This window comes from Camelus ferus, chromosome 11, assembly GCF_009834535.1.
Source record: "Camelus ferus isolate YT-003-E chromosome 11, BCGSAC_Cfer_1.0, whole genome shotgun sequence".
Taxonomy (NCBI): domain Eukaryota; kingdom Metazoa; phylum Chordata; class Mammalia; order Artiodactyla; family Camelidae; genus Camelus; species Camelus ferus.
Window position 1 is genome coordinate 5,076,153 of NC_045706.1, and position 19,450 is coordinate 5,095,602.

The 19,450-nt window shown below is 48.4% G+C and overlaps 1 protein-coding gene across 1 annotated transcript in view; it reads right to left on the reverse strand.

Moving 5' to 3' along the window:
* The window catches only part of DOCK1 (dedicator of cytokinesis 1), a 484,302-nt gene that overhangs the window by 394,337 nt on the left and 70,515 nt on the right, over positions 1-19,450 (reverse strand). The window contains 5 exon segments of the mRNA XM_032490663.1: positions 3,916-4,041; positions 10,000-10,142; positions 13,275-13,347; positions 18,286-18,421; positions 18,985-19,066. Of these exon segments, the coding sequence (XP_032346554.1) occupies positions 3,916-4,041; positions 10,000-10,142; positions 13,275-13,347; positions 18,286-18,421; positions 18,985-19,066 (560 nt within the window).

Below are 19,450 nucleotides of genomic sequence, written 5' to 3' on the forward strand. Positions count from 1 at the left end.
TAATTATCTGCTTGGCTCTTCACCTGAGCAGAGGAGAGCCTGCACCCCATGGGCAGCCCGTGCTGGGCACGGACTCGAATGCTGCCAGTGGGTCTGCGCCGACCCAGCCCCCCAGCATCCAGGCAACCCACATCACCCCATGTTGGAGCACAGCTGTGGGCATCTGCGTCTCAGAAGCCAAAGAACATCACACCATCAGCTGGCACACCGAGGAGAGCGTGCAACGCTGGCCTCCTCTTCCTTCCACTAAGGAGCTGAACGAAAAGCAGAATTCGAGCCACAGGCCAAAGTCCTGAGTTGACCCCCAGGATCAGGGACTAGAGATGGGTCAAGAGAGAAACTTCCTGCAAAGGAGCTTCTCTCCTCCTGGCGGGCAGCTGTCAGGATGCTGAATGGGGCCGCAGGGAGCAGAAGAACAGACCTGCGCATTTTAAAGGGAGATGGGCCTCAAACTGTGCCCCAAAAAACCAAAAAACATCACATAACAAATGAGCTCAAGACGCTTCTTCCTACTGAGAACACATGAAGTGCCTGGTAATGGTCCGACTGGGGAAACTCTGCAAGCTTCGTTAGCAACGTGATTTAGAGGCAGCGTCGCTCCCCAGTGACAGCAGCTCTGCTGTCTGTCTGGCCGCCTCCCACGCCTGACCCACCTGCTCTCCCACAGGGGACACGGGGAACGGTTTTGTCAGGCGCAGTAGGCGACCTGCTCTAGGCAAAGAACAAGGATCCGTGAAGAAAATAAAATCCCCTCGGTTTCTTGCTCCTCTTTTGCTTTTGAGAGTGCTCTACTCTGGATCCAACTATTAAATTCAGCTTTCATTTAAAAATCATTATTATAATAATCCCAGTGGGTTGCTACCACAGCTGCAGTCACTGCTGGGAAAGGAAGCCGGGCGGCAATCACCGATGCTGACCACGGAGCTGTGTGACCTCAGACACGCCATGAGCCTCCCGGGCCCCTCACAGCTAAATGGCCTTACCGATCAGGCAAGGTACTCTGGGCAACATCTCCGCCTGAAAATTCTGTCAAAGCACAAAATTACTAATCAAAAAGCTCCAACAAGTTCCTACAGCCTCATCAGCTAGAGAAGCATCACGTGCCGGGGCAGGGGGTGGTCCCACCTCATGGTCTCCTTCTCCACTACTCCATCCCAGAAGTAAGGTCAACACCACAGATGGGCACAAACCAGAGGCTCTTACCAAATACCCCTGGGCTGCAGGGTTCTCATTCTGGGGCGGGAGGAGCTGGAAGCCACCCAAACCTCCAGCCATCTCCCCAGCTTCCCCGCCAGGATCCTTCAGAAGGACCCCAGGATTTCCAGTGGGTCCTGGGAAGCCTGGAGAACTGGCGACAAGGCTGACATGGCCAGCTCTCCCGCTGCACTAAGGAGACAGAAGCATGTCTCCATAGCGTCCAGGTGACCAGAAGGGACAAGGCATGGTTTCTGCCAGGCTAAAGGCAGGCGTCTCTCCCCCAGGGGGCAAGATGCGGTACCCACAGCCTCCCAGTGACCACTCCCCACAGAGAACCCGGGGGACTCGCCCAAGCCAGGCCTGCTCACTCCAGGGACCCCAACACCTGACTCCACACATGCAACAGGCCAGAACAGTGGTCAGCTGTCTAGTTTCCCCATGAATCTATTACGAGATTATTGTGGAGGTTTAGACCAATTACAAGGAAACACAACCAGTGTGAACTAGACATTTTCTGTCTTTCCCTTTGCACACGGGTGACCCCAAGGTCACCCAGGATAAATGTGGGACAGTGAAGACATTATCTTCATTCACAAACTCACATCTCAAATCCAAACGCAAACCATATGTCCACTAGGACATCCAAATTAATCTGCTGCATATAGAACAGACTTGATGCATTCAAGCAATAGCTGTTCCACAGGTTTTTTTTTTTTTTTTGATGGTTAGTGTGTTTTGCCATGAAGTATTTTTTTAACTGAAGCATAGTTGATTTACAATGTGTTAATTTCCGATGTACAGTATAGTAATTCTGTTATACAGAAACATATTCTTTTTCATTAAAGGTTATTACAAGCTATTGAATATAGTTCCCTGTGCTCTACAGCTGAACCTTGTTGTTTATCTCTTTTGTACATTATAGTTTGCATCTGCAAATCCCAAACCCCTAATTTACCCCTCCCCGCCTTTCCCCTTTGATAGCCATGAGTTTGTGTTCTTCCTGTGATGTCACACTTTCCTCCTACACAGGTGAACCGCCATGATTCAGCGTAGCCGACGCCAGATGTCTTTCAGGTCGATTTAACAGAACAGACAATGACCCACGACATCCCTGAAAGGCAGAGGGAGTAGAAAGAACACGTCCCTAAAACGCCCTAAACAAAGCAACACGTGACGGCAGGCACGCTGAGTGGCTGGCTCTGCCTACGGACAGACAGCGGAGCCCTGTAACAGGAGGCTGCAGGAAAACATCAACCGTGGGGAGGTTTGGCGGCATTTCCACCGCTCATTAGCCACGTGACTTTAGGCTGTGGCTTAATCTTGATGGGAATCAGTTCAACTCCAATTTGTAGGCTTCCAAGATCCATATGTGGATCAAGCTACATTACTCATGTGAGCATTACCTGCAAACCAAAAAGTATCCCATCGATGTCAAGGATAAATATTAACATGCATCCCAAGATCTCATGAGAATCAGAGCAGACGATTAACACGAATGTTATTTGGAAACCAAAAAGTCACATGTAAATACCAGAGATTAACCGCACCATGGGATCTCATTATCAGTTTAATAAGCTTAAAACCCATGACTGGGCTGGGGCCACACCAGGATGGTAACTACCACACACTGAGCAGGTACCAGGTGTGGACATTCACACGCACCAGTCGTGGAACCTGTGCATTCACCTCCGGCAGGTTATGTGCTGGGCTGTCTCTCTGCTCCTCTTCCCTTCTTTTGACCAGATGTCCATCCAGACATGCGTAGTGTGTCCCCATCTCCCTCATACAACCCTTGCAGTTGGGAGGAGCTGACCACTCCCAGAGGTCCCGGTGGCCAATGTACATATGCCACCACCTTGGCCCATGGCTGTCCAGGGTCCCCAAGGGACCTGAGCAGTCAGGCGGGGTGACACTTAGCTTCCTTGTTAGGAAACACTGGGTGAAAAGCACGTTGTCCTCTTCAGGACACTGGGATGTGGGAAGAAAATGGAAGCCAGCAGGACTGGTCCCCAGAGGATAAAGTCAACATGCAAAGGATGCAGCCCAGCAGAGGGAGCTGCGAAGAATGCAGCCCGTGGTCCAGGCTGACCAGGCAGCTCTGTCTCTGGTCCCCAGTTACATGACCAACAAATACCCTCAGGGCTCAGCCATTTGAGTTGCCTTGTGCTTTCTATTACTCACACCCTAGAGCATCCAACTCCAGCCAGCCCTACAGGTAGGAGTTACTACTGTTCTCACTCTTCGGATGAGGAAACCACAGTTAAGGGAGGTCAGGTAACTTGCCTGGCCCAGGAGGTGAATGCACGCGGGCATCTCGATTAAGGGCAACTACAGAACAAGGAACAGCAATGGGTTTGCTTCTGATCATGACGGCGTTGACCCCAGCTGGTAACAGAAACCCAGCTCAAGGTCTCAGGGCTGGGCTTCTGGCAGGTGCTTGTTTCATCCCCTTGTCCCTGTCACTGTATTGCCGGGGGCACGCCACACCAGCCCTCCCAGGAGAAACCTCCTCCCCTCGACCTGAAGCCGGGTGGTCAGCCGTCACGCTGCCCACAGCTCCTGCAGGGATGACCCAGGCCATGCTGGGGTTTCCACCCTCAACCCTCTGCTTGCCCGAGCCCTTGCATCAACGGCACTAGTCACAGCCAGCTACAGAAACCTCCCCACGCCGGCCGCATCCATCCCGCGCTCAGAAGGGTGAAAGGAGTCCGTTCTCACCAGGCATGATGATCTCCGGAAACCCCGTTTTCCGAGCCACCGCTGTGGTCCTGTCCACTAAATGAGGAAATTCTTTCCTGATCTGATGGATATCTCCAGGAAGTAATTTCAATGTTACCCACAAACCTAGAAAAACAAGGGTTGCATGAGTCACACTGTATCCTGTCCATCTTTATGTCTTGTACATTTTTAGAAGACGTTTTCACGACATCAATTTTGATGAATGAGTGGCTTTTCATTCACAGCTCGACACCTTAAGAGAAAACGTGGGTGGATGAGAAAGAAAGGAGAGCAGCCAGGGAAGAGGTGCCAGCACAGGGGAGTTACCTGCATCCCATCAGCTGGGATGCAAATCTCGCCCCGGAGGAGCCTGCCGGCGAACGAGCATTAAGAGCCGTTCTGTGCCACCTCCACGCAGGACAGACGACTCTTTTGAGTTGATATACATTTAAGATAAATCAGAAGGTGGCACTTTTCTGGGAGTGGATTGAGAAGGCTATCATTTTCCATTCTCCCACGAAGGATGATAGCAGAGGAGGATGGGGTTGGGGAGGTAAATTCACAGCTTCACGGACCTGTAAAGGTACCACCTTCTCGGCAGCACCTGGGCTTTTGAGAAGAGGAGGCACGGAGCACAGAGCTGGGGGCCACCAGCAGGTCACCCACACGACCAGGAGGGACAGCGGCAGTCTGGGCAGCCCCATCCCTCTGTTTCACAGCATCACAGCAAAGGAGGGACAGATGCTCTGGCCGCCACTCAACTCCTTTCTCCAAGGGGGAAAATGACTTTCGAAGCCTCTAAACAAGACACAAGGATGCCCTGGAGAGAGCATGGTGAACCCGAGATCCGTGCGGGCCACGCCCTCCCTCGGCAAAGCTGATGGAGAATCGAATTCTGTATAAAATACTGGAGCAGCAACCAAATGATACGAGGGAAGAAAGCAGACCCTCTACCAAGTCAAGCACAGGAGACAAACTTGCTTGTTTCTGTCAGACATTTCCAGGGACCATGCCTTTTCCCAGGTGGGGAGGGAGGTTGTCACTATCAGGTGGCAGGTCAGGGTCTCCAACCTTGAGACCTCGGCGGCCTGGCCTGCTTGCTTCCCGCTCACTCAGCTCTGCAGGACCCCACCTGCCCATCAGAACAGAATGGCACCCATCCTCACTCACACCACTACTGCGTGTGTGTGCACGTGAGTGCGTGCCTGTCTGTCCCGCTGGTCCTCCTCCAGATGCGTGCTTCCAGGGGGCAGGCACCACGAGCCACTGCTCAGTTCGGCAGCCTGCACTCAGCAGAGGGCATGGGAAAACCACAGACCTTATCCACAAATAACCTTCATTCTAAGCGGAACCAGAAGACATCTGATGGGGACACATAAGGAACACATCTGAGGCTGCTTCTGCCCGAATGTTCCTCACATCTCACTCCCTGTCCCTCAAGGTCCCTGGTCTTCCAGCTGCTGCCTGTCCTCTGCAAAGGTTTACATGACTTGAGGTGGAGGAAGTCCTGTCACTGATGATAGCTGATTCTTTGCCATCGGGTGAAACCCCCATCCTCTTGCCAACTAGACAGTCCCTCTGATTTATTCAAAAGCATCTCACGTGCACCTAATGTGTGCCAGACACACACTGGGCACTGCAGACCCAGGGCAAAGACTCACTGCATCACGGCCAGGGGATTAGCTTCTATTCCATGAGCCAAACCTGAACGGCTGTCTCAGTGAGGTACGTGCCTACAAAGAGCTTTCTAAGGCACGTGTGGAGGGTGTGCGTCCCAAGACTGCGTCCCGGACGTCACAGAGGCTCCCCGGGGGAAGGAACATGGTGCTGAGACCTGAGGGGTGAGCAGACGGGAAGTGAGGGGATTCCAGGCCGGAGCCCCAAGATGCAGGGGGCAGAGGTCTGCGATGTGGCCCGGAGGCAGCACAGACCTGACCCTGTGGGGCCTGCCAGCCGAGGCAGGATCTCTGGGCCCCCTGAAGGGCAGCAGGGAGGCCCAGAGGAGGAGCAAGGACCAGAGTCGGACTCCACAGACTGTACAGGACCAAGTGGGTGGGAATTTAGAGGGAGCTGAGGACCCCACGGAGGAACCACTGCAGGATCCCAGGCTGATGCTGGTGGGACTTCAACACCGGTGGTGACAGTGGAGTCAGCAGCCTGGAGGTCACATCAGAACTGGAGGAAGGAAGGGTGGAAGGGGGGAATGGTTCTCAGAGATGGTGACAGTTGTGGGCATGACCAACAGCAGGTGCTGGGACGTCCAGCATCTGGACGGAGTGGTCCTAAAGGGTGAGAGCACAGAATGAGGAGAGAGAGTAAAAGGCCCGACCTGTTTCCAGGGGACCTGCTGACTTTCAGAGTTCGCGCAGGGAAAGAGAAGTCAGGATATGGGAAAGCAGAGGGCAGAGAAAAAGGAAAACCAGGAGTAGGTGTGTGGCCAACAGCACAAAATGCAGCCCGAGGACGGGGAGCACCTGCAGCTCTGGGCCACGAGGGGAGGCCTCGGCGAGAGCCCTCCTGAGGGAGGAGGGGGGCAAACGCTGGTGGGAGAAGACAGAGAAGGAGAAGGGGGGGCAGGTGAAAGCCACTCTGCTGAGACATCAAAAGTGGTGTTGAAACATAATACCCACGGACAGAGGTAAAAATTTTTGTTGTTGTTTCCTCGTCTTTTCTTTCCTTCTATACTCCCCCCTCCCTTTTTTTTAACATATAAAATTCCAGATCATGAGAGAGAAAGAGTTTAAAGAAATAAGAGAGAAGCATAACCAATAAAAAGAGGTCTCTAAAGAGTTGTTGGGGGTAGCACCCCATCAGGGACACATGTATCATTGCTCAGGATGTGCACTGCACAATGCAACTACAAAAGAAAGGCAAGTGGGAGTTAAATCCAGCACACATTCTGCTCACCAAGCCTTGTATCCTGGCAGGGATGCATCTCTCCACTCCCCCAGAGGAAGGACCCCCTCTTTCTAATTCACAAGCTGGCACAGCTCTAGACATGTAGGACAGGGGCAGATGGATTCTCGAAGGGCCGGGCACCTAACCCCTGGCTCTGCCCTCCAGTAGAGCAGACCCAGTGAAACGGATGCTCGCAGAAGTGCAAGGGGAATTATCACTGTGGTTGCCACGAACTTGCTCCCTGCTGGGGACATCAGGACGCAGCTAAGGCTTCTCAAGTCAGAGTCCACAAAGCTCCCAAAGGAAGGACTATCTCCAGAATGAATCCAACTTGAAGACACTTATCAAGGACTTTGCAGGATATGGTGAGGTCATGACTTAACGGGCTAAAGGTAAAGATGTATTCTTTCCAATACCTTTTCTTTCTCGCCAACACCAGCTGCTCAATTATCTTACTTGATAACCAGTCACTCAGGGACACAATTTGTTATAACACAACTTAAACACAGTGGCTAAATTTTCCCAGTTATACTGGGTTTAAAACACTTTCCTCATAGGAGGAAACGAGGCCAATTTTCAAAGAAAAAGTACATTTTAGGTTGACTCTTATTTATCCAGAGTAACTAAGAACAAAAGGCATTAGCAGACACATTTCAAACCACAGTAGCAGAAGTCTGGGGGTGTCTGAGGATTTAGCGAACACATAAAACACCCAGCATCTCTGGGTTCAGGGTTCCGAATAATTTAGGCTAAATATTAAAGATGTCAGTTATGGGGGGAGGGTATAGCCCAAGTGGTAGAGCACATGCTTAGCACACACGAGGTCCTGGGTTCAATCCCCAGTGCCTCCTCCAAAAAATAAATAAATAACTAAACCTAATTACCTGCCCCCCCCAAAAAAAACAAGATGTCAATTGTGACAAGTAAACACTGTAGATGTAAACCCAAACTGGGCCAAAGCCTGGAGACCAGTTCAGAAGAGACAGGCCATGTCCCCCCAGGTCCCTTTCACTGCTCCATGCACTTGACTAGGATCTGACGGGTCACCACAGATGGAAACACAGAGCAGCACTGGGCAAAACCCCACACACCAAGCAGCCAGCTCCATGCTGCATCCGTGGGCCCTGGCTCTCTCAGCATTTCCTGGGAGGCACTGAAGCAGGCCTGAAAACGAGCTTGAAGAGACGTCACTCCGCCACTTCCTGCTTCACAGTAAACCTGAGCTAGTGAGGTGGCCCAAGGGCATCCTGGTTCAGGAAGGCACCAGCCGTCCCTCTGAAAACAGTCCATGGTCTTGTCTCTTAGTTCTCACTGTGACCTGAAAGCACCACTCCTCCCCGCCGGAGTTCAAGGAAGGAGGGGCCCTGTCATTAGCCCATCTTTGTGACATCGGTTTTGGCCGCAAGACCAGTGAGGCTGACAGGCAGGCCCTCGGTCCTCTTTCCGAGCCAGTGCCTGCTGGCCTGCCACCCATCCCTACTTTCCTTCGTGACTCTATAATAAAAGTTGATCAAAACTTTGATGACTTTGCAAGAGGAGTCAGGGGCCTGGGTGCTCCCCCCCTCACCCCCGGCCCCCGGAGAGTGGCTCCAATCAAACAGCTTTAATTGGACCTTCCTGTGGTTTTCAATTAAAGTGCAAATTGGGAGGGCTGGTAATTTATGAGAGGACGGGTCCTGGGTCAGCTGAAAATTGCTCTGTCTGCCGGCGACACGATTCATTAACATTTGGGGTTGGGGCTTTTGTTTTGTTGTTATTTTCCAGGGAAGGGGGTGGCTCACACCAAATGGAAGCCAAAGGTCCCTGTGGAGCAACATGGGCCGCTAATTCCTCCAGAACATTCTTCAGGCTTGATTCACAGGCTTCTTTAGAATGATGGGAAATGAATCAAGATAATTGTTTCTTAAAAGTCTAGCGACATAAGGCAACTAGACAATGAAATAGGTCTATTCACTGAAGCTCTGCTGAGTTTATGGTTACGTCTGGATCTAATCAAGAACTGAGAGGTGGATTTTCCCACCAGCGCTAAAAGCAGCCCCTGGGTCGGAGTGATTCTGAAGGTGACTTCCCCTCCGGCTGGAGGCGGGGCCTCAGTAAACAGCAGCCCTCCTGGCCAGCCGAGTGCCAGCTGTCACCAGCCCGAGGTGGTTGATTCATTGCCTCTGCCAACAGAAGGTCAGCTGCTGGGAAACTTGTCAGTGTGGGATTAAAAACAATGACAGCAACACAGGCCGTGGGGGAGGAGAAGTCCCCGCCACCGCAGAGCGGAAGGGGAACTGGTCGGCAAAATGGAGCCAGTTTCCCCGGGGGACATGCTGGGGGGGGCCCAGCAACACTGCGGCAGTGACTAGTTCACAGCGCGAGAGGGGGAAAACCAGCGGGGAAAAGAGCACGCGGGGAGGGGGCCCACGTCAAACGTCTCTGTGTTTCTCCAAACAGCAAGGTGAAAGCACAGGCAGTGGGCAGTTACTTTATCCTCCCGCAAAGTCATTCAGGTGTTCGTAACAGAGGAGGTGGCGGGGCAGGTCTGAGAAAGGGAATAAAGAAGTCGCTTCTAGTCTCATCAACTCTGGGCCCTTTCCAAACACTTAAGTGTATCTTAGTCAGTCTTCTTCTCCCACCCAGGAGGCTGGCTCTCAGCAATGCTTACAAAGGTGATCAGCAGGAAAAACCTCATATGCTGTACATCAGGGACAATGAGTGCCCACCAATATCCAACACTGCCATCACCATCGTTACCAGAATCATGTTATCAACATTATCATCTTCATCATCATCACCCCCATCAGCATCATCACCACCACCACCATCATTATCACCACCATCACCATCATTACCACCACCATCACCACCACCATCATCACCACACCACCATCATCACCACCACCATCACCACCACCATCATCACCACACCACCATCATCACTACCACTATCACCACCACCACCACCACCATCATTACAATCATCACCCCATCAGCATCATCACCACCACCACCATCATTATCACCACCACCACCATCACTACCACAACCACCACCACCATCACCACCACCATTATCATCATCAGTATCATCACTATCATCACCATCAATATGATCATTATCAAACTAAAATCCAAACCACACAGCTTTGTCCCAAGTTCATGTAAATGGACATTTAGAGAAACAAAACAAAATAATACGTACCCTGGCCCTTGTGGTTGACTTCTTTGGCAGCAATGACTTTGTTTATAACAGTCTGAAGGAAATCATTCTCCCCTGCCACCCTGGGTGAAAAACGGGATGACATGTTCAGCGGCTTGTGTCGAATGGCGTCGTCCAACGCGAGCCTGGAGGGCACGGGACGACCAAGACCACAGGAGACAAAGGGGCACAGAGACCCAGAGGTCACGGTAACAGGGGAACACAAGAGATCATCATCACCGAGTGCGAGAGAGAGGCATCATGAGTCAACGCACGACAAAGGACAGGATAGGTGACAAGAGAGACAGGAAGAGCATTGATCAGGAAAATGCTGAACCACACAAGAGAAGTAAGGTAAACGAGGTTGACCCTGTCCCCAGGAAATAAATGTGCACCATGGCTCCACTCCATGTCTATCAGACAATTTTAAAAAGGGGAATTTAACTAAAAATAACATAGTTGGACAGCATTTAATACCAAGGAATGTTTATGGCCATTTCTGCTATTTCAATAATTCTTGACCATACAGCACAGGTCAAGGGGCAGGTGCTTTGAAGGGAAATCAAGGCACAAAAAAAAAAAAAACAAAAAAAAAAACCCTCTGACCTAACTGCTTGGGAAGCTCGGGAAACCACCACCCTACTCCATCAGACTGGGTACCGAGTGCAGCCTCAAATGGTTAAATGTGAAAAGAGCGGCATAAAATTGGAGAACACAACTGCCATGTCCGAAAAGTAAAACTGTGACACAATTATGACTGTAAACGTTTTGTCAAGGTTTTGGGGACCCATGAATGAGCTTTTACGAGAGGCTGCTCTAGGACCAGGAGAATAAATACAAACAGGCGGCATGGGCGAAGGGAAATACCACGTAGCACAGCGAAGCACAGGAGGCAGTGAGCAAGAAAATATATGGCATGTACATGATGTTTCAAATTATTTCTAGAAACAAGGACAAATGTTATTTATCACTTGAGACCCCATGACTCAAGAGAGCTGAGGACTGTTTTAATTTACTCCGCCAAGTAAAAAAGACAGAGAGTGAGAGAGACATGTACACTGTGCCTCCGTCCTGAAAACCTCTCCTGTGATGTAATAAATCAGTCTTAATGGACCAAAATATGGGTTCATTAGCAAGGCATTTCCCAAAGAACTGGTTTCACTGCTTGTTTTGCTATTAAAATCATGCTTCTCTTTTGTCTCTAACATCGAAAATATTAATCTATTAGTCTTCCTTTCACGGAACAAGTAGCCTCAAAGTACAATAAGACTTGAACATGTAAGAATATTTCTTTAAGTGGGTATTTCACTACACGACAGAAAAAGATGGCGGCAAGAAGCCATCTCAGGTAGGTCATAACGTGTCCCGGTGACATTCAGATTAGTGAATCTGAAACCAATAATGCCCCTTGCTTTTCAAATCCTAGCCCAAGTTCTTTTTCCCTTGATTTTTCCCCAGAGACACCAAGAGGCAACAGGTAATTTCAACACAGGGGTACACTGGGGACATCAGGAAACTCTGAGGTCTAATATACAAAACAGCAATCAAACAGCACTGGGCTGCATTTGCTTCTCATGGCCAAAAGAAGCAATTTAGTATTATCTCTTATAATGATGCATTTTATTTGTTACCTCAACATTGGCCTGTATTCAAAGGTGATGTTCCTCTTGTTTACTAAAGAAACTTCCAGATTCTGCAGAACTGAGCTTCCTTGGTAACTATCTTCACTGGGTTTGATTCCAAAGTACCACCATCCAACAGAACGTTCTAGGATGATGGAAATGTTCTCCACCTGCGCTGTCCAATATGGCAGCCACTAGCCAGCTGCGGCATGGAAGGGTTTAAACGGGACGAGTTGTGATCGAGGAACTGAATATTTAATCTTATTTAATTTTCTTTAATTTAAACAGCCACACGTGGCCAGTGGTTACTGCGTTGGACAGAAGAATACATCTAAACAACAAAGCCATAAAACACCTGTGCCTCCGGTTGTGTGATGAGATACAAAAAAAAATGAACCCCGACTTCAAGCACATTATCACAGGGTTTTCTATTATTCTTACGTTGAGAAGATGGCAGAAATTCCTACCGAGCCATGCTACAGGACGCTATCGGACCAGATCACCTGCCTGCAAAGAAAACCACTCTATTCCATCTTGAACAAGTGGTTCTCAAGCCTGGGGCTGAAGGGGTGGTCCGCTGGGCAAAGACAGTGGTGCAGACAGAAGCGACCTCACACCTCCTGCCCCACCCGCCCCGGGATCTGACCCCTTCCACCACCCACTAATATCACTCACCGCCAACCACCCCAACCCAGTCAACTCCTGAAAACAACAAAAAAATGTCTAAAATAAAATTGCAGTCAAGTTGGAACCACTTAAACAGAAACAGGAATGAGGAGAAAAGACAGAACACGGGGCACTACGACAGGTCATTCTAACTCAACTGATCGTCATCCACTCTGCACAGGTTTCACACCACCAGGAGGAAGCCGCCTCTTGCAACTAACCTAAACCACTCTAATTCCTCCTCCTCTCTCCCCACCTCTGTCTGAGGTGTGGAAGTGCCCTTGAAGGGACTACCCACCATTATCCAGGTGCGCTCCAGCTTTCATCTCCAGGGAAGTAACACCAAGTCTTTGAAACTTTTCTAGGGGATCTACCTTCAGATCAGAGAATCAATTTAATGAATCTCCTCCAAGTGCTTTCCCAGCTTCCCACACCTCTCGACAGACGTCAGGTCAGAACTAGACAACCCCCACAAATGGCAAGCACAGCCAGAGTCCACCGTAAGCAACACATAGACACAAAAGTCACCAGCACGATCATTTCCTTAAAGTCTTATTTCTTGTTTTACAAAAGAATTCATCCCTGTTTTGTTTGGTTTTTCTTTTTAATTGTAAAAACAGCAATGTCCCGTGATGTATTTGAAAATATTGTATTTTGCGAACGTGAATAGCTGCCAGAATAAATCAATTACGTAAAGAAATATTCATGCTCGGAGTGGAACTGTAATTCTGCATGTCCTACACGATAAGGCACTTCAGGGATCACCTGGAGAATCTGCTACTTGTGAGACTATAAACAAACTCTAACCCCAGTTTCTAGTGACGACAAAAATGCCACGCACCCCAGCAGTGACTAAACAGATTTTCCATTATTATAAAATAATCAGTGCTATCTGTGCTGAGTTGATCAACTTAACTATAAAGATAATTATCCCAAACGTACGTTTCCCATCTTCTATCTGGTTAAGTACTTTGATTGCTCTGTACTTACGGCTGAAAGGGAATGAAATGCTGTTTGTCTTCATCATCTACTTTTCCATTGATTATATCTGTGACATCCATCACTGGGGACAAGAAAAGAACAGAGATTGTTTTGCTTAAGTGCTAGAAAGCAAACAAACAGAGCAACATCAGAATGTCTTCCAACTACAGCACAAACTGCATGGTGGAATGTTTTGATATTCAAGGGTAAGGGTTTTCCATGGCTGAAAGATAAATTAAGTTATCTGAAAACACCGACCCAAATAGGGTCCGGGCTCAAATGGCAGCATCCCAGTTAATAAATTCCTTCTCCTAGTATCCAACGGGCACTGACTGAGCTGCACTGCCCAAGAGAACTTGGTGTGATGATGAGATATTCGATCACACGGAACACCCAAAAGTGGCCAGTGTGATGGAGGAACTCAATTCTTACTTCGACTTCATTCATTTACACTGAAATACCATGCGTGGCAGGGCGACCACACAGGACAGCACTGTGCGGAGGCCTCACATCACTTACCACACGCCCCCAAATAGGGAAACCGTAATGAAGTGGCTAAGGTCTGCCCATCCCCATGCTGGCGTCTGCAGACACTTTCAGCAAACATTTGAAAGTTAATCCCCACACTTACCTACTGGACGGCTGAGGAAACTAGGCTCAAAGACACGAATGAACTTGCCCAAAATGTGGTAGCTACAAAGTCCCCAGTGCCCCAGGTCTGAAGAACACAGTGAGAAACCCCCAGAACAGCCCTTGGGGTGCTGGACACGTATGCTCTCCACCCTGCTCAGCCTCCACCCCTGACCGCGGGTAAGTGAACGACACGCCTCATTTATGTCCTTGTGCACGATCCTTTCCCGAACGACATAAGATCATATATTAAAAGTGGGAACAATTTCCGTTTCTGCCACCTTCCTCCACCCAAAAAAGTGGGGAGGCATCTGTAGGACCAGAACAGAAGCATCTCCCCTATTGTGAAGATGCTCATACGCCCAAGACCACACTTTCACCACGTGTCAGAACCACCAAACAGCTCGTTTTTCAGCCAACATCCAATCAGCCTCTGGTCTTTGCAGCAACAGCTGGGACACTCAGCTATGGGCTAGAACAAGGTGAGTCTGAACCTGGGAGACCTTCTCCTGCAGCCTTCCTGTGTCTGCAGACCTCTCTCCTCCGTTAGTCTGTCTGACGGTGAGTCACCCTGATGGCCCAGCTCCCTGGTCAAAGCCCCCGTCTCCAGCCCTGGCCCCATCAGGAGCCCAGAAACTACTGGCAGGAAGTCAGCATGTGAGCAAGAAACACAGCCTCGGTCGGGGCACCAGGAAGTGGAAAGCAGCCTTGGTTCTGCTACCTCCTAGGGGTGACAGCCCCTGGGACCCCCCGGACTTAGGCTCGGAGTTGAAGGCATTGAAATTGCCTTCCCCACATCCTTTCCCCAGGGCCCTCCCTCGCTGCTCTGCAGCACACAGGCCTCGGCCACAGAAGTTCTCACTGCAGCTGGGACTTTGGGCCCTAAAAGGTGCCCACTGTCAAAGGGGGATATGAAGGACTTGGAGGGGGTCACCCCCAAACTGAGAGCCCAGGGTCTCTACATGCAGGGGTGAGGGTCAGTCTTAGAAAAGCCAAGAGTGCAGCTGTCTGTAGTCACCGTGGGCGTGTGACAGAGGAGGACGTGAAGGGCGCAGAAACAACATCACGCGACACCAGCAGTAGGAGGAAGGTGGCGTCAGGACGATGGCAGTGGAGGAGGGACAGCAAAGGGAGGAAACCAGGAAGGAGTGACGGGAAACGCACCGCAGGGGGAGGGGCCGGGCAGGCTCAGGGTGACGCCCAGTACCACCCGCTCACAGCACCCAGGCCCGGAGCATCGAGGCGGCCAAAATGCACAGCAATTCCACTTCGAGGGCTTCAGCCTCTTCAAACAGAAGGGGCACAAAGATCCAAGTTCAAGGCTGTGCACCACATACCTGCCAAACCTCAAAGCTGAAGACATCCCAAAGCCCCAAAGCAAAGGGCCACTGAAATAACGACACAGCCACATTTGCAGCCATGGGAAATCCGGATTTCTGAATATTATTAATAAAATGAAACGTTCACAACATAAAGTTAAGTTTTTTAAAAAGATAAAAGTACAAAATATGCAATGTGAGTATACTTCACACTACGAACTGTACACTTGAACAGGGTTAAGATGTAAAAAAAGAGACCAGAAAAAGTGAACAAATAAACAAACAACAAAAAAGTATGGTCTAACAGAAACAGACTCACAGACATAAAAAACAAACTTAGGGTTACCAGGGGGAAAGGGGGCTGGAAGGGATAAAGTGGGAGTTTGAGATTTGTGGACACTAACTACTGTATATAAAACAGATAAACAACAAGGTCCTACTGTAGAGCACAGGGAACTATATTCAATAGCTTGCGATGGCCTATAATGAAAAGGAATGTATGTATGTATACGTATGACTGAATCACTATACTGTGCACCAGAAATTGACACAACATTGTAAGCTGACTATACTTCAATTAAAAGAATTTTTAAAAAGAAAAATAGAATGAAAATAAGAGATAATGACATGGAATGTGCTTATGATGATAATGAAAACACAAAACCTATATATAGGAAGGCTGAAAAAAACTTTTAAAACAAAGTATGGTCTGGTCGTGTTTCAAAAACTTAACATACCACACACAAGGGGAAAAAAATTATAAACAAATATACCAAAATGCCATGACGTCCAACCTTGGCTACACAAAATTAGGAATGAATGATGTTTTCATTATGCTTTTCTTTCTTTTCCATCATTTTTACAATTTTACATCACTTTCACATTATAAAAAGGTCTTTTAAAAAGCGACATCATATTTTCAATAGAAGGCTAAGAACTGTAGGCTTAAGAAGGTCCACCAACGCCTTGCTCACGTCAGCAACCTGGGCCCCGCCAGCAGCGTGCAGCAGCCTTCCAGATAAAGCCTCAGGATTAAATTTGGACGTGGAGATGCGGCTGGAAAACAAATGGGCAGAATATGATCACCAAAACGTTGATCAATATCCTGAGATGTCCCTTCTTCATGAGACAGAGAACACGGGGTCAGAGGAGGTATGGACCGAGTGGGTCAGAGGCTCAGTACCTTGAAAAGAGGCCCCGGGGCGTGCTGAGGCCACCGTGCAGCAGGCAGGCACACGGTCAGACGGCAGCCAACCGCCAGTCACCACATAGCCCGCCATGGCGCAAAGGTGATGCTGGTTAAAGCACAGGTCTGACTCAACCATCTGGCATGGGGTCTGGGCAAGAACACATTTTAACAGCTCCCAGACTGTGTCTGTGAAAGTACAAGTGTGTATGAGAAATACACTTTGGGCTGAGAGCCGCTACTTTAAAGTATTTACCCGTGTCAAAAATTTACATGATCACATCACACGATGAAACGCACTCCCTCCGTCTCAGACTAAGAGATCTCAGGAGGAAGCTGGGAAATATACAAGCAGAAAGCTCAAGTCCTGACTTCATATTCACAGAAGCACACCAGCGAAAACAGCTCCAGGAGGGCCAGCCCCCCCTGGGAGGAACCAGGAAGGGAAGTGAGAACTGCCCCCTCTGCCTCAATTTGGCTGTGAACCTAAAACTGACCTGAGACTAAAACCTATTTAAAAGCGGTCAAAACAGCATGGAAGCAACCTAAATGTCCACCAACAGATGACTGGATAAAGAAGATGTGGGGTGTATATACGGTGGAATACTACTCATAAAAAAAAATGAAATATAATGCTATTTGCAGCAACATGGATGGACCTAGAGATTATCATTCCAAGTGAAGTAAGTCAGAGAAAGACAAATATCATATGGTATCACTTACATGTGGAATCTAAAAACATGACACAAATTTACAAAACAAAAACAGATTCACAGACATAGAAAACAAACAAGGTTACCAGGAAGGGGATGGAGGGATAAACCGGGAGTTTGGAATTAGCAGATACAAGCAACTGTATATAAAATAGATAAACAAGCTTAAACAAGCTCCTATGTACAGCACAGGAAACTATTTTCAATATCTTGTAATAACCTATTATGAAAAAGAATATGAAAAGGGATACATATATAAATGTGTAACTGAATCACTATGCTGCACACCAGAAACTAACACAACGTGGTAAATCAACCATACTTCAATTAAAACAAAACAAAATAAAATAGGTCAAAACCAAACAAAATTAAACTAAGCCCTGAGTTTCCTGGCAGCCCAGGCAAAGAATCCTTCCTTTGCTGTTGGTATAAGAAATCCAGCACTGCATCAGAAAGGAAGAACTTTTCTCACGTGCATATTTATACAAATCCCAAGAATCACAAAAAGGACAAGAAGAAACAGAGGGCTGCGTAATGAAATACCACTGCAACCGTCACACAGTGAGAGGAAATCATTTCCCAAATTGTGAAAAATGAGAGTGACGTTGGAAGAGGTCAGCCAGTGTGAACTTCCGGGGGACGCTCTCCTCTCCCCTCAGCCGAGGGAACCCCTCCCCCACTGTTCTCATGCTGCCACCAAAAGCAGAACAGAACAGAAGAGGAATGAAGCGCACACGTGTGCAGGATAAAAAGCACCTCTCTGAAGACAACCACATCGTCCCCGCAGTTTCATCTCCCCGTCTCATCATCGCTCTGACCATTCCGTGCAAATTCATTCCCAAGTTAGTCGATCGCCCAGCCCAGAAGCCCTGAACCTCTCCCGGGACCGGCTTCCCTCCAGGAGGAGAATGTGGGTCAGGGTCTCCTCCAGGAGACTGGATCCACTTGAAAACCAAATACATGATTTACGTCTGAAGCCTGGGGAGCGAGGCAGCCTGGGCTGCAGGTCAACTTGAAACCATAGAGAGAAGAACTAATAAGATTTTTCTTTTCTCTGCAACAGAAAAGCTTATAAATCAAGCGGCCCACTGTCCAATATTCAAGAGCAGCTGGTATTCACAGCGAATGGGATGATCTTGGCGCTCGTAAGGGAAAGGAGAGAAATGGATTACCGGCCACCCCGAAAGGCCGCCGCAGGCCCGAGGTCAGCTTCCTCGTGTTGTTGTCCCTCAGCTCCATGCGACCCACGCGGACGATCTGACAAACAAAACTGATCTTCTCCCGTTTCAGGTCTTTGCTCCCGAGGTCCTAGAAATATTAATTTCATAAATTACTTGGGAGAACCATTACTCAAGGCAGGTTCAGTTGAAACAGACGGTAAAAAAGATGGATAGCAACTCTTTTCTCCAACCAGTTTTTAGCATTTCAATAAGTTATTCGCATGACAAAAAGGAACGGAATAACAAAAGTCAATTAGCATTAAATGAATTTGAGATCCAAGTTTAAGAGACATGTTCAATGGCAATGGAGTAAATCTTCATCATGGGGATTCTAAGGGTAGCTAGAGACCCAGAATATTTCTGGGCAGTTATGTTATTGTTACTAAATTAACAAGTGGTGGGGAGGATCAGTGGTCGAGCACATGCCTGGCATGCACAAGGTCCTGGGTTCAATCCCCAGTACCTCCATTAAAATAAATAGATAGACAGATACCCCTAATTACCTCCCTTCCCCACCCCACCTGCCCCCCAAAAACCCCACAAGCACCCCAAGGAGCCATACTCCAGTGTGGTGAGAGGGCAGAAGGGGGTCATTAAAAATAGTCCTTAGAATGGTGAGCAATTCAACTGAACATCTCTGGATGCACTTACAGTGAAAACAGCTCGCAAATTATGTAATCTGTCTATATCTTTAGGCAATCCGGAACTTGACCAGCGAACCAGGTAGTTTTCACTTAAAAAAAAAAAAAGAAAAGCAAAGCAAATTAATTTTCCAAATAGAACAGGGTACCAAAGGTACATCCACACTGACTTATAATTAATACCACAGAGGTCCATTATGCAGACAAATACATGAGTTCAGAAGTATCCTCAGCATCAGACAGACCTATTCGTCCATGAACACGTAAGTAATTTCCCCACAGAAGACAGTATCCAAGGACTGCCCTTACAAAATTCTTGAGGCTTTAATTGTGGACATCCAGGGTTATAGTTGCAAAGGAAATATTTGCAAATGGCATTTCAGAATTTATTATTAAAAGCATATTTGTTCATTTGGAATGGCTATAGTCTCAAATTCACCATTCGCTCATTTAGAGCATAAAGTAAAACTGATTAT